Consider the following 14,314-nt stretch of genomic DNA (forward strand, 5'->3'; position numbering starts at 1 on the left):
GCCAGTGGTCTGAGCAACCAGTGGACCGAGAGATGAAAAGAAACACATGCAAAATGTTGATTGCGGTAAATTCCGTCAAAGGATTCGGCAGGGAATCCTTGTTTGCATCGCATGCATACTTGTAAGAAAGAGATAGGGATTTTGAATGCTCAGCTGTGCCCATCATTGTGACATCATGCCTTCCTCTCCCCCCAAGCTTCTTGGATGCCCCTGGCAATCTGCCTTGGAGACATTGGTGTTCTTGTTGCCAGAAGAAATGGCCAAGGGGAGGCCATAGGAACGTCTCCCTCCTTAGAAAAATTGTCATGTTGTATTAACTCTCTGATGACCTGAGATAAAAGGACCTGCAGAGTTTATAGGTAGAGAAGCCGCTTGTAATTTCAGGCAGTGGCAATGGAATATTTATTGGGGATGAAAGCATAATATAAAAAAGGTGTGTGTGAACACCCATCCCAAAATTCTTTCAGTAAAGGAAATATTGCAGCACAGACTCACCTTTAGCGTTTTGCCTAATTCGCTTAGGGAAATGGGAATTTTACTCCTAAATGATAATGATCGCTTCAGTGATACAGGGAGAATGTTCCTAACAAGAATCAAACTCCATTTTTTATGGAACAAAAATTCAAACTATATCAACTCTGTTTTAGAAACATAGAAACATAGGAGATTGACTGCAGAAAAAGACCTCATAGTCCATCTCGTCTGCCCTTATACTATTTCCTGTATTTTATCTTAGGATGGATGGATGTTTATCCCAGGCATGTTTAAATTCAGTTACTGTAGATTTACCAACCTCGTCTGCTTGAAGCGCTCTATACAGCAGGATCACAATCTCCCTCTTCCTGCTTGTTATACCTCTAGGTATGCAGCCAACCATTCTAAGCGTTTGCCCAGGTTCGCCTGGTGCACCAGTTGCAGCCCTATTTGGACAGGGAGTCATTGCTCACAGTTGCTCATGCCCTCATCACCTCGAGGTTCGATTACTGCAACGCTCTCTACATGGGGCTACCTTTGAAAAGTGTTTGGAAACTTCAGATCATGCAGAACGCGGCCGCGAGAGCCATCGTGGGGCTTCCCAGATTTGCCCACGTTTCTACAACACTCTGTGGCCTGCATTGGCTGCCGATCAGTTTCCGGTCACAATTCAAAGTGTTGGTTATGACCTTTAAAGCTCTACATGGCACTGGACCAGATTACCTCCGGAAACGCCTGCTACCGCATGAATCCCAGCGAACGATAAAGTCCAACAGAGTTGGCCTTCTCCAGGTCCCATCGACTAAACAATGTCTTTTGGCAGGCCCCAGGGGAAGAGCCTTCTCTGTGGCGGCCTCGGCCCTCTGAAATCAACTCCCCCCGGAGATTAGAACTGCCCCCACTCTCCTTGTCTTTCGTAAACTACTCAAGACCCACCTATACCGCCAGGCATGGGGGAGTTGAGACACCTTTCCCCCAGGCTTTCTATATTTTATGTTTGGTATGTATTTGTTGTTTGGTTTTAAATATGATGGGTTTTTATATGCTTCTTTTTTAATACTAGATGTGTTTCGCTATAATATTGTTTTTTATTGTTGTTGTGAGCCGCCTCAGGTCTTCAGAGAGGGACGGCATACAAATCTAATAAATTATTATTATTATTATTATTATTATTATTATTATTATTATTATTATTATTATTTGCTTTCCCTACCGCCTGACCGCACTGTTCACCCACTTTCAGACTGTCAGAAATCACTACCCCTAAATCCTTCTCTTCTGAAGTTTTTGCTAACACAGAACTGCCAATAAAATAAATAGATTTAAGATTACTTTTCCCCAAGTGCATTATTTTACATGTTTTATAGATTTACAGTTTTACAGATTATAGAATAACAGAGTTGGAAGGGGGCTTGTAGCTCATCTACCTGAGCAACCCCCTGCTCAAACAGGAGACCCTATGTCATTTCTTACAAGTTTTGATGACATTTATTTATTATTATTTATTTATTACTTAGATTTGTATGCCGCCCCTCTCCGAAGACTCGGGGCGGCTCACAACACGTGGAAACAAATCATAAATAATCTGACAAATTTAAAATATTTAAAGATTTAAAAAAGGCCCCATATACTAACAGACGTACACACAAGCATACCATATATAACTTAAACATGCCCAGGGGGAGATGTTTCAGTTCCCCCATGCCTGACGGCAAAGGTGGGTTTTAAGGAGTTTACGGAAGGCAGGAAGAGTAGGGGCAGTTCTAATCTCCGGGGGGAGTTGGTTCCAGAGGGCCGGTGCCGCCACAGAGAAGGCTCTTCCCCTGGGTCCCGCCAACCGACATTGTTTAGTTGACGGGACCCGGAGAAGGCCCACTCTGTGGGACCTAATCGGTCACTGGGATTCGTGCAGCAGGAGGCGGTCTCGGAGATATTCTGGTCCAATGCCATGAAGGGCTTTAAAGGTCATAACCAACACTTTGAATTGTGACCAGAAACTGATCGGCAGCCAATGCAGACTGCGGAGTGATGGTGAAACATGGGCATACCTAGGTAAGCCCATGACTGCTCTCGCAGCTGCATTCTGCACGATCTGAAGTTTCCGAACACTTTTCAGAGGTAGCCCCATGTAGAGAGCATTACAGTAGTCGAACCTCGAGGTGATGGGGGCATGAGTGACTGTGAGCAATGAGTCCCGGTCCAGATAGGGCCGCAACTGGTGCACCAGGCGAACCTGGGCAAACGCCCCCCTCGCCACAGCTGAGAGATGGTTTTCTAATGTGAGCTGTGGATCGAGGAGGACGCCCAAGTTGCGGACCCTCTCTGAGGGGGGCAATGATTCCCCCCCCAGGGTGATGGATGGACAGATGGGATTGTCCTTGGGAGGCAGAACCCACAGCCACTCCGTCTTATGAAGGTCCCAATTTTATTAATGAATTAATTAATTAAATTTGTATGCCGTCCACTCCCAAAGGACTCTGCAATCACCTCATTCTTCCTTATGCTGGGACAGCAATGCTTAAAATTATAAGATGTAATGCCATGGTGCCCAGGAAATGTACCAAAGAGAAATCTATAGCATGGTAGAATTACTTCTTGAAATCCTTTTGTTTTGTTTTCCTGCCAAAAACAAAATCAAATAAACCCACCCCAAGATTAAAATAATTAAAACCCCAATTAAAAAGCCTTGCGTTCATTTTAAACCAAGATCTAAACAAGTGGGCACGTATTGAAAGTCTTTAAAAATGCAATAGACGCCTTATAAAAGATCATTTTAGAAGGGGGAAACCTATTAAGACACCAGCTAAATAAGGCTAGCAAAATCCACAAAAACCGCACTTCAGTTTCCACGTGAAAACAAAAGTGTTGGAACTATATCGCTTATATATAACTAGAATGCAGCTGCGAGAGCTATCATGGGCTTTCCTAAATACGCCCATGTCACACCAACACTCCGCAGTCTGCATTGGTTGCCGATCAGTTTCCAATCACAATTCAAAGGGTTGGTTATGACCTATAAAGCCCTTCATGGCACCGGACCAGAATATCTCCGGGACCGCTTTCTGACGCACGAATCCCAGCGACCAGTTAGGTCCCACAGAGTTGGCCTTCGCCGGGTTCCGTCAACTAAACAATGTTGTTTGGCGGGACCCAGGGGAAGAGCCTTCTCTGTGGCGGCCCCGGCCCTTTGGAACCAACTCCCCCCGGATATCAGAGTTGCCCCCACCCTCCTAGCCTTTCGTAAGCTTCTTAAAACCCACCTCTGTCGTCAGGCATGGGGGAATTGATACTTTCTCTCCCCCTAGGCTTATAAAATTTATGCATGGTATGCTAGTATGTATAATTGGTTTTTAAATTGGGGTTTTAAATTAACGTAAATATTAGATTTGTTTATATTGTATTATTATTGCTGTGAGCCGCCCCGAGTCTGCGGAGAGGGGCGGCATACAAATCTGATTAATAAATAAATAAATAAACTAACCAATCTTCCAGGACCAAGAAAATAAGGACCCACAAGTAAAAAATTCCACTTTACAAGTTGATGCCAGCCGAGTTTTATACAAAAGGACAACTTAGGAAAAGATTTCTCTAATTGGGCAGATTCCTATGGGATCAGGCTGGCTTATCATTACTGCTTTTCTGCATCCAGATGCTTTCACTGTCAGGTATCAAAAATCAAATGTATGAAAGAAGAAAAATCACTGGTTCCTACCACCACATCCCTTTTAGGAAATAAACTAAGCTAACACACTGGGGGGAATAAATTGACAAACCATCTTGTGTTGTTACAAAGGGAAAGAAGGGGGGAGGTTGGGGGAAGAAGCAGGCAAAAAAAATGACATCCATCCATCAAAATCCATGGGGGAAGTTTTGCCTTTGAAGCCACATCAAATCTAGGGGGTCTCCCCTTCTCAAAAATCTTGCCACCTGCCCACCTCATCCGTACCCCCACTCACCACAAAGCTTTGCCACCGGGAGTCCAGGGCAACAAATGGCAACATGTCACGGGTGTGTGTGTGTGGTGGCGTGGTTGATGTGTGTCTATTTAGTCGCAGCATAGGCCGAAATGCCATCATTAATTCATTACCCAGCTGCCTGTCAAATAAATTGGCAATTACACCCACCGACAGAGCCTGGAATTTCAGTAAATAGCGTGTTTCTGTCGATGGAGCCAGTTGAGAAATGTTAAAAAAAAGAAAGCGAGGGGGGGCAGAGAAGAAGGAGGGGGGAGAGGAGGGAATTAAACAACGAGAACATGTTTGTTTCACTAGCGAAATGACAAGGGACGATGCTTGTCAAGGCAACATTGGGTGATGGGGAGAAAAATTCTTGTTGCAGAGTCAGGCAGAAGGGAGGTGGACCAGAACAGGTTGGGTTTTTTAAAAAAGGTGGGGAGAAACATGCAAAGAGACAAAGAACTCATTTGTTTATCTTTTTTTCCTCTCTCTCTCTCTTTTTTTCTCATTTCCTTGCAGAGCTCCGCCCCGTCCAGCTTGGGAACAGGCTACTTTGTAAGTGGATCTCAACTTGTTTTTTTAAGATACGTGTCATGGAACGGTGTCGAACATGGTAAAACCCAAGGAAGGAATATTTTGCAGCGGATAGTATTTCAGCTGATGGGCTTGGCCAATTATTTCCATGGCTTTCATCGCTTGGCCTGCAGCCCAAAATTGTGACAATTGCTTTGAACATAATCTTTTGCCTTCCCACCGACGTCCTTTCTCAATCACCCCATCTTCCTTAATTCCTCTAGGAACTCTATCCTGGGGGTTGGTCCCTCTCCCTTTTATTGTCACTTTCCTTTATATTGTTGACTTCTCTCTTTATCCAGGTTAATTCTCCCTTGTCCTAGCACTGTTTTTCAGGGGTCCATCTAGAGCAGTGGTTCTCAACCTGGGGGTCGGGACCCCCTTGGGGGTCGAACGACCATTTCACATGGGTTGCCTAAGATCAAGGGAAAAGATAAATTTCCCAGGGTGTTAGGAACTAAAGCTTCTATTCTGGCGCCTTAGAACATATTTTTAAAATCCGACCAATCAGGCGTTTACAGGGGGGGCGTGCCTCTGACCTTCCTGCCAATCAGCTTTAAGCACTGTTGGGAGAATGGGTGCTAGACTTATGGTTGGAGGTCACCACAGCATGAGGAACTGTATTAAGGGGTCACAACATTAGAAAGGTTGAGAACCACTGATCTAGGGTCTACTTGGTAGGAAAACAGTCTACTATTACTAGAAGGCTGGTTTCATACAACGCATTAGCCCTGGTTAAAATGAGATTGGACAGTCAGCGGTTCAGTATCAGGTATAAGATTTTTGATGGGGAAAACTGTTGTATGAGATTGTTTGAATGAAGTTATCACATTAAGTCATAGTATGGGTTATCTGGTAGAGGGAACATAGCATTTTATGTCAAAGGAGAACTTGTGTTTTGTTAACCCAGTTTTGAAATTTAACATGCTGCGTGAGTTAGCCAATTTTTTGGTGATATATAGACTAGTGTAGATCTATTTCAAGCTATTTATCTCTCATCAGTTAGCCATGCCCTTATGGGATTTGAACTTGGGCTGCTTGCCTGTCAGCCAGTTAACCTCTAGGCTGTAGGTTCTCCTCCCTATATCAGCTGAACCAGGGGAGGGATTTTTTTTTCCCTGTCAAACCACCTGGATATCACTTTCACAACAAATGATTATATATATATAATTTTCAAATTCAGCAAAAAACCCACAAAAAACCATGTGACACATACAGATAGAATTGTCGGCTATCGATAAAATTAACTGCCTTGGAAATGGCCCTGGGTTGGGCCGAGAGGCAAATAAGGAGCTGTGAGGTTCCTTCAATACACCAGGGTGATTCGACACAAAAATATGTAACCCTTCCCTGGTGCAGAGCTGAAGGGATTGGATACTGTAGTCTAGAGGATAATTCTCTGCCTTACAAGGCAAAGGTTGCAGGTTCAAGTCCCAGTGGGTATGGCTAGCTGATGAGGCCAAAATAAGGCCAAAATAGATCTATCCTAGTCTCCCTTAATTTTCAAATTCCTTATTTGCCTCTATGTAGACATGCCTATCACTTTCCGGGCAGAGGTCACCAATGATATTTTAGTAGCTTATTCACATCCACATTCCCAAGTATTCCACCTGCTCCTTCAATTAAAGTCCTGAGCCTTGATATAACCCATGGATATTGGGTAGGATGTAGACAAAACTTGTTCTTCTAACTATACGTGGTGATTGTCCAATGAGTCCCAGGCTCTCATGTGAAAAATGCGAGAAAAAGTGAGGCACAACTTATCAAGAAGTGTATACAGTTCATCCATCTTTATGCAGTGCAAATACGTTGCACAGGGTATATAACCTGCTGGACTCACATCTGATATTTTGCCTGGTCTTGAGAAGAACAGTATCAGTTAAGATATGCTGTTACCTTATCTACTAAACAAAAGAGCTAACAAATGGAACTCCTGTGTATAAAATTCAATTTGTGTTTACTCCTATTGCAAATGTTTAAATAAGCATTGTTCAACTAGTTGGAGGGTGTGTTTTTATATAATAGTGGCATCAGTTTCTTCATTCTACACAATATGTGTTAATTCTAAATCAGGTTTGAATGGAATCTCCTAATATAATATAAAAAGAGTGAAGTCATTGGGATATATGAAGTTCTCTTTATATGATGCATGTGATCCTGTGGCCACCCAACTCATGTGACTAGGGAAAGGAGGGAGGGAAAGGAAGGGAAGGGGAAAGATGAAGGAAGGGAGGGAGGAAAGAAGGGAGCAAGGGAGGGAGGGAGGAAGGAAGGGGGAGGGAGGGAGGGAGGAAAAGGAAGGGAGGGAGGGAGGTGTCACGCTGGATATAGCCAGCCACAGAGACATTCAGTAATTAAAGAGTTAACATGTGTGCCTTGTTATTAATCACTCCCATATTCCACGTCATATCCCACATATCACTTCTGCCCTCATGAACCTGTAGTTCTGCCTTTGTCCCGTTCCTCTCCTGACGCCATGTAAGCTGCTTATATTCTTTTGTCTCTCAAGACATTGTTTGTTTTCTGTTTTATAAATAAAGAAATGCTTGTTTTTACTACCACTGATTGGACCTCTTAAATCCATCACCTCTACGGTTAATTAAAGTTCAAACGGGCTTTGTTATCCGTGACATGGTAGCAGAGGATGGTTGTGGCGGCTGAAGTGGAATCTGCGACGGTTGCACGGGCGTAGCAGGAACTTGTGGCAGTTGTACCTGTGAAAATTGCGCCCCTTGACTTTGTTGGGGTATTTGCTGCAAAAATGTTTGTTGAGGTACAAACCTTCCTTTGTCTGCAGTGTAGAGTTGTCCTGCTGAAGCTGCTTGATTCATGTGTCTCTCAAGACATTGTTTGTTTTCTGACTTTGTTATCCATGACAGGAGGGAGGGAGGAGAAGGAAAAAAGGAAAGGAGGAAACCATAACTAATTGAAACATATTAAACAACAACATGGTGGACAGAACTGAAAGCTGCCATAGTCCTAAAGTGACCATAGCTCAATTTGCATGAATTGATTGAAACTGGCATCTCAAAGTAAAACTGGGGACTTCTTGTGATGATCTCAGGAACTGAGCTTGGTAGATCCGGCATGCAAGATGTAATTGTGATGAAGGTGTTGGACTAGGATGGAGGAAGCCTAGTTCAAGGCCATTTCCAGACATGGAGATTCACAGAGCGCTTATGTGTCAATCATCTCCTTCAGCCCAACCTGCTACCTGCAGTTGGGAGGGGGGGTGAAACAAAGGTGCCATGAGATTGTGGAGAAAAAGGTGAGGACATAAACTGATGATGAAGAAAGTGCCTGTGGCTTCTCCGTCGTGTTTCCCACTAACTGTGTGCTTAGAGCTATTTGGAACCTTCCTATATATAGTAATGAAACTATGTGAGAAGAACATCTCTTTATCAAAAAACTCATTCATTCTCAGATGTCAGAAACAGAAGCAAAAGCATCCAGGGTTTGATGATATCCTAGAATCAACGAGTGTGTCCTCAATTAGAGGTTATTCATTTGTCTGAATCCTGGCTTATGATTGCTTGGTTATGGTGGCTTGGTTGACGGCTTATATGATTATACAGTGTTCCCTCAATTTTCGCGGGGGATGCGTTCCGAGACCACCCGCGAAAGTTGAATTTCCTCGAAGTAGAGATGCAGAAGTAAATACACTATTTTTGGCTATGAACAGTATCCCAAGCCTTCCCTTAACACTTTAAACCCCTAAATTGCAATTTCCCATTCCCTTAGCAACCATTTAGATTATTATTCACCATGTTTATTCATTAAAGTTTATTAAGAAAATGTTTTTTAAAGGCGGACGAAAGTTTGGCAATGACATATGATGTCATCGGGTGGGAAAAACCGTGGTATAGGGGAAAAAAACCACAAAGTATTTTTTAATTAATATTTTTGAAAAACCGTGGTATAGACGTTCTGCGAAGTTCGAACCCATGAAAATCGAGGAAACACTGTATTTCTCCCTGGTGGGAATAAACAAATGGGCAGCTTGTATGCGGAACCAAGCCATATTTACTGACGGCAGAATAATTCATGTTGGATCCAAAGAATCTCAACTCATGGTGTTGTAATTTCCACATTGTTAGCCCTGGTAGATCCAAATTACGTATGGAATCCTCGATTTATTATCATTGCTGAGTCGGACATTTCTATTGCTAAGCAAGGTGGTTGTTGTGAATGTTGCCCCATTTTACAAGCTTTGTTGCCACAGTTGTTCAGTGGGTCACTTAAGTTGTTTAGTCAATACAGTGATCCCTCGATTTTCGCGATCTCGATCTTCGCGAAACGCTATATCGCGATTTTTCCCACCCGATGACGTCACTCTCTTCCTTTCTCATCTTTCTTTCTCTCTCTCTTTCTCTATCTTGCTTCTTCCTCTCTCACACTCTCTTCCTCCCTCTCTCATCTCTTTCTTTCCTTCTCTCTCTTTCTCTATCTCTCCCCCTCTTGCTCTCGAGCGGCGGGTGGCAGGTGGGCGGGCAAGCAGCGGGCGGGCAGCAGCGAGGAGCCGAAGATCGGGGTTTCCCCTTTGCGTGGGCGGTGGGGAAGACCCAGGGAAGGTTCCTTCGGCCGCCCAGCAGCTGATCTGCTCGGCAGCGCCGCAGCAGCGAGGAGCCGAAGATCGGGGTTTCCCCTTTGCGTGGGCGGCGGGGAAACCCCGATCTTCGGCTCCTCGCTGCTGCGGCGCTGCTGAGCAGATCAGCTGCTGGGCGGCCGAAGAAACCTTCCCTGGGTCTTCCCCGCCGCCCACGCAAACTCCACCATCTGAGCATGCACGGCTATGGAAAAAGGGCGCGCATGCGCAGATGGTATTTTTACTTCCGCACCACTATATCGCGAAAAATCGAGTATCGCGAAGGTTCTTGGAACGTAACCCTCGCGATACTCGAGGGATCACTGTAACCTGGTTGTAAAGTGAATGTGGCTTCCCCCATTGAATTTGCTTGCCAGGAAAGGTCACAAAAGGTGATGACCCTGGAACTCTTCAACCATCAGGAATATGAGCCAAGCATCCAAATTTTGATCGGGTAACCAGTCGGATACTACAATGTGGAAAATGTTTTCAGTGCGCTTGCGATTTTGGGTGGTTACTAAGTGAACTGTTGTAAGTCAAGGACTTGATCGTGTGAAGGAGTCAAGAGTGTGACACTGAAGAAGAAAAAAACAGCAGGTTTCAATCCACTGGGTCCCTTTTACATCTCTCTCTCCCTCGTTCTTGCTCTCTCTCTCCCTCTTTCCCTTTCTCTCTCCCTCTTCCTCCACCTCCCACTCTCCTTTTTTCTCTCTCCCCCCACCCTCTCTCTCCCCACCCTCTCTCTCCTTCTCTCTTTCTCTCCCTCTCTCTATTTCTCTCTCACTGCCTCTCTTTCTCCCTCCCTCCCTCCCTTGCTCTCTCTCTCTTTCCCTTTCCCCCCTCTCTCTCCACCCTTTCTCTCTCCCTTTCCCTCCACCTCCCACTCTCCTTTTCTCTCCCTCTCTCTCCCCACCCTCTCTCTCTCCTTCTCTCTCTCCCTGCCTCTCTCTCTCCCTCTATTCCTCTCTCTCCTTCTCTCCCTCTCTGTTTTTCATATATTTATCATAATCAACTGAACATTTATGTCCTTCCCCTTCACTCTCAATGCTGAAGGGACTTACCCAAAGAGTGAAACCTGTTCCACAAAAGTGATAGCTAATGTAATTCCGGCTCAGTTTTTCCCTGAATATCAACAAATGAAATTAAATAGACTTTCTTTATATCGTCTGGCTCCTTGACAGCAATGCCTCTTCCATCCACAGATACCCTTCTGTCTTCAGTTGCTGAGGAAAATAAACATTTTTAGCATCCCAAGCCTTATATAACTCCCCCCGAAAGCAAGACAAGGTGTCAGCGACTACATCTGTCAGAAAATCTACAGACAGCTCAAGCTGTCAGGAACAGGCGTGCTATGTGCTAACAACGCCTGGCTGTCTTTTCTTCACTCTCCAAGCTGGCATTTGCAAAGTACCAGACACTTGGTATGAGCTTATAGGAGTGCATGCGCACACACACACACAAACACACACACACACACACACACACAAACACACACACAAAGTTTCCTCCCTAGCGGTCTCTGTTATGGATACATCACTTCAGAGTTATGTCTAGACTCTGAAGATAGAAACATAGCAACATAGAAGACTGACGACAGAAAAAGACCTCATGGTCCATCTAGTCTGCCCTTATACTATTTCCTGTATTTTATCTTACAATGGATATATGTTTATCCCAGGCATGTTTAAATCCAGTTACTGTGGATTTACCAACCACGTCTGCTGGAAGTTTGTTCCAAGGATCTACTACTCTTTCAGTGAAATAATATTTTCTCACACTGCTTTTCATCTTTCCCCCAACTAACTTCAGATTGTGTCCCCTTGTTCTTGTGTTCACTTTCCTAATGATCCAAATGAATTGCCCAATACCACAATAAATGTCATTTTTCTTTTTTCTTTTTGTCTTTTAATGACCCCATAATCTCTTGCATCGAGGTGGAGTCAGGGTAACGGAATGGAGTTGAGTGTTTACTGGCTGGATTCCTTTCCTGTCACCAATGAAGAGTTTGCACCGGATAGTGACTCACTGTGGAGAGAGAGAGAGGGAGAGAGGGAGGGAGAGAGAGAGAGAGAGAGGGAGGGGGAGAGAGAGAGAGGGAGGGAGAGAGAGAGGGAGGGAGGGAGAAAGAGAGAGAGAGATCTGTCACTACCTAGGATTGAACTCACAGCCTCCTGATTGCAAGGACTCCACCTCTAGACCACGGCACTGCTCTATATCATTAATTACCATGTTTTTCAGAGTATAAAATCATATGCTGCAACATCCTGCCTGTCAACAACTACTTCAGCTTTAACCCCAATAACACAAGAGCACGCAGCAGGTTCAAACTTAATATCAACCGCTCCAAACTTGACTGTAAAAAATATGACTTTAGCAATCCAGTTGTTGAAGCGTGGAACTCATTACCAGACTCCGTGGTGTCAACCCCCAACCCCCAACATTTTTCCCTTAGACTTTCCATGGTTGACTTCTCCAGATTCCTTAGAGGTCAGTAAGGGGCGAGCATAAGTGCACTAGTGTGCCTTCCGTCCCCTGTCCAATTGTCTCTCCTATATTTTATATATCTTTTCTCCCATCCATATATCCTTCCTCTACTCTTCATTGATGTATTCTATTCTCATATCTCTTCTTCTATCCCTTCCCTGATATTTACTACTACACGTTTTTATTCTCCTTAACTTTCAATTTGTATTGGACAAAATAAATAAATAAATATAAAGTAAATAAATATAAAACACACCTTAGTTTTGGGGGAGGAAAATATGGAAAGAATCTGCTTACATCATCTGGCTAGCGTCCTTAGCCAGGACATTATTTTATCCCCTTGTTAGGGCTTTAAAAAAACTTTATTCGGAGAGAGTAACAATGAAAGAGCTTGCAAACTAGTAAGAGCTGGGAACATCATTAGCACCTGGAAAGAAATATTCGGAGCAAGCAGAGCAATGGAAAAAACCCTGCAAAGACTTAGGGCTTGGAAAAATTGTTTGCAGAGAATAACAATAAAGAAGCTTGCCAGCCGGTAAGAGCTGACTACATCGTTAGCACCTGGTTAGGGCTGGAAAGAAACTTACTCAGAGCAAGTTAGGGCAATGAAAAAACCCTGCAAAGACTTAGGGCTTGGAAAACATTCTTCACAGAGCGAAACAATGGAAGAGCCTGCAAGGTAAGAGTTGGGGAGATCATTAGCAGCTAGTTAGGGATGAAAATAGCTGCATTCAGCGTATAAGAACACCCAAATTATCAGCCTCTTTTAGAAAGGAAAAAGGTGCATCTTATATTTCCAAAAATATGGTAAATTGACCCTGTTTAAATATTCTTAATGTTCAAATGTAGGGGGGGGGCGGTTGGCTTAGTATGTGGGGTGAACCCAGTCCATTCAACTAATTCTGATTCTGTTGTGCAAGCCAAAAAGATGATCTCATGAACTGAGTTAAATTGTCTCATACACTGTGATAATCAGACTAAGAGTCAAAGATATTGTCATTAAACACCTATCTGAAAGCATCTTCATTACCCAAGACTTGGCTAATAGACCTCTTCTTTGCAGGTTTAGGTATTAGAACACATGTTCTTTTGTTCCATATTTCATTTGTAGCTGTTGCTGGCTTCATTTTATGAATTCTTGCAACATTGTCTGTCATTTATTTATTGATATTATTTTGACTTAGATGCCACCTGACCCCAATCAACTGTGAAAGTTTCACAGCACAAAAAATGGAATAAAAAGGCAATCTGGATACAAAGGAGAGCATTAAACAGATCACCTATCTAGGGAACATAGCATACAGTGTTCCCTCGATTTTCGCGGGTTCGAACTTCGCGAATAGCCTATACCACGTTTTTTCAAAAAATATTAATTAAAAAGTACTTCACGGGTTTTTTTCTATACCATGGTTTTTCCCGCCCGATGACATCATATGTCAGCGCCAAACTAATAATTTTTGCAAATAAATAACAAAAAAATTTTTTATTGTTAATAAATAATGTTTATAAATATCAGGATCACTAAGTGTCTTATTCAATGGTGAGTACCAGTGATAATGGTGAGTAAATGGTTGTTAAGGGAATGGGAAATAGTAATTTAGGGGTTTAAAGTGTTAAGGGATGGCTTGTGATACTGTCCATAGCCAAAAATGGTTTATTTACTTCCGCATCTCTATTTCGCGGAAATTTGACTTTCGCGGGTGGCCTCTGTTCTTGTGTCTAGTTGTCTTGGTGTGCAGTGCTCTGAAGCAACATTTTGAGGGTTAGGGTTAGGGAGTCCGGTAATGAGTTCCACGCTTCGACAACTTGGTTACTGAAGTCGTATTTTTTACAGTCAAGTTTGGAGCGGGTAATATTAAGTTTAAATCTGTTGTGTGCTCTTGTGTTGTTGTGGTTGAAGCTGAAGTAGTCGCCAACAGGCAGGACATTGCAGCATTTGATCTTGTGGGCAATACTTAGATCATGTTTAAGGCGTCTTAGTTCTAGGCTTTCTAGGCCCAGGATTAAAAGTCTAGTCTCGTAGGGTATTCTGTTTCCTTGCAGGCAGGAGGACGTTTCAAAATGCCACTGGAGACAGAGCCCTGAGTAGCCGAGCCAGTTCTGCGGAATGTGCTTGCACCTGCCTCTTACTTGGTTTCTCTCTCCCCACCCACCCCTTCTCTCCCCCAGCCAAAAGAATGTCTGCTGCAAAAAAAGAGTGGCCCCAACAAGTCCCCCTCTTTCCCTGGAAAGTAGTTGGGGG

The 14,314-nt window shown here is 43.6% G+C and overlaps 1 protein-coding gene across 1 annotated transcript in view; it reads left to right on the forward strand.

Annotated features, from left to right (window-relative positions):
- The window catches only part of AUTS2 (activator of transcription and developmental regulator AUTS2), a 1,269,011-nt gene that overhangs the window by 544,933 nt on the left and 709,764 nt on the right, over positions 1-14,314 (forward strand). The window contains exon 4 of the mRNA XM_070730563.1: positions 4,950-4,985. Coding sequence (XP_070586664.1) covers positions 4,950-4,985 — 36 coding nt within the window. The remainder of the gene's footprint in view (positions 1-4,949; positions 4,986-14,314) is intronic.

This window comes from Erythrolamprus reginae, chromosome 1 (genome assembly GCF_031021105.1).
Source record: "Erythrolamprus reginae isolate rEryReg1 chromosome 1, rEryReg1.hap1, whole genome shotgun sequence".
Taxonomy (NCBI): domain Eukaryota; kingdom Metazoa; phylum Chordata; class Lepidosauria; order Squamata; family Dipsadidae; genus Erythrolamprus; species Erythrolamprus reginae.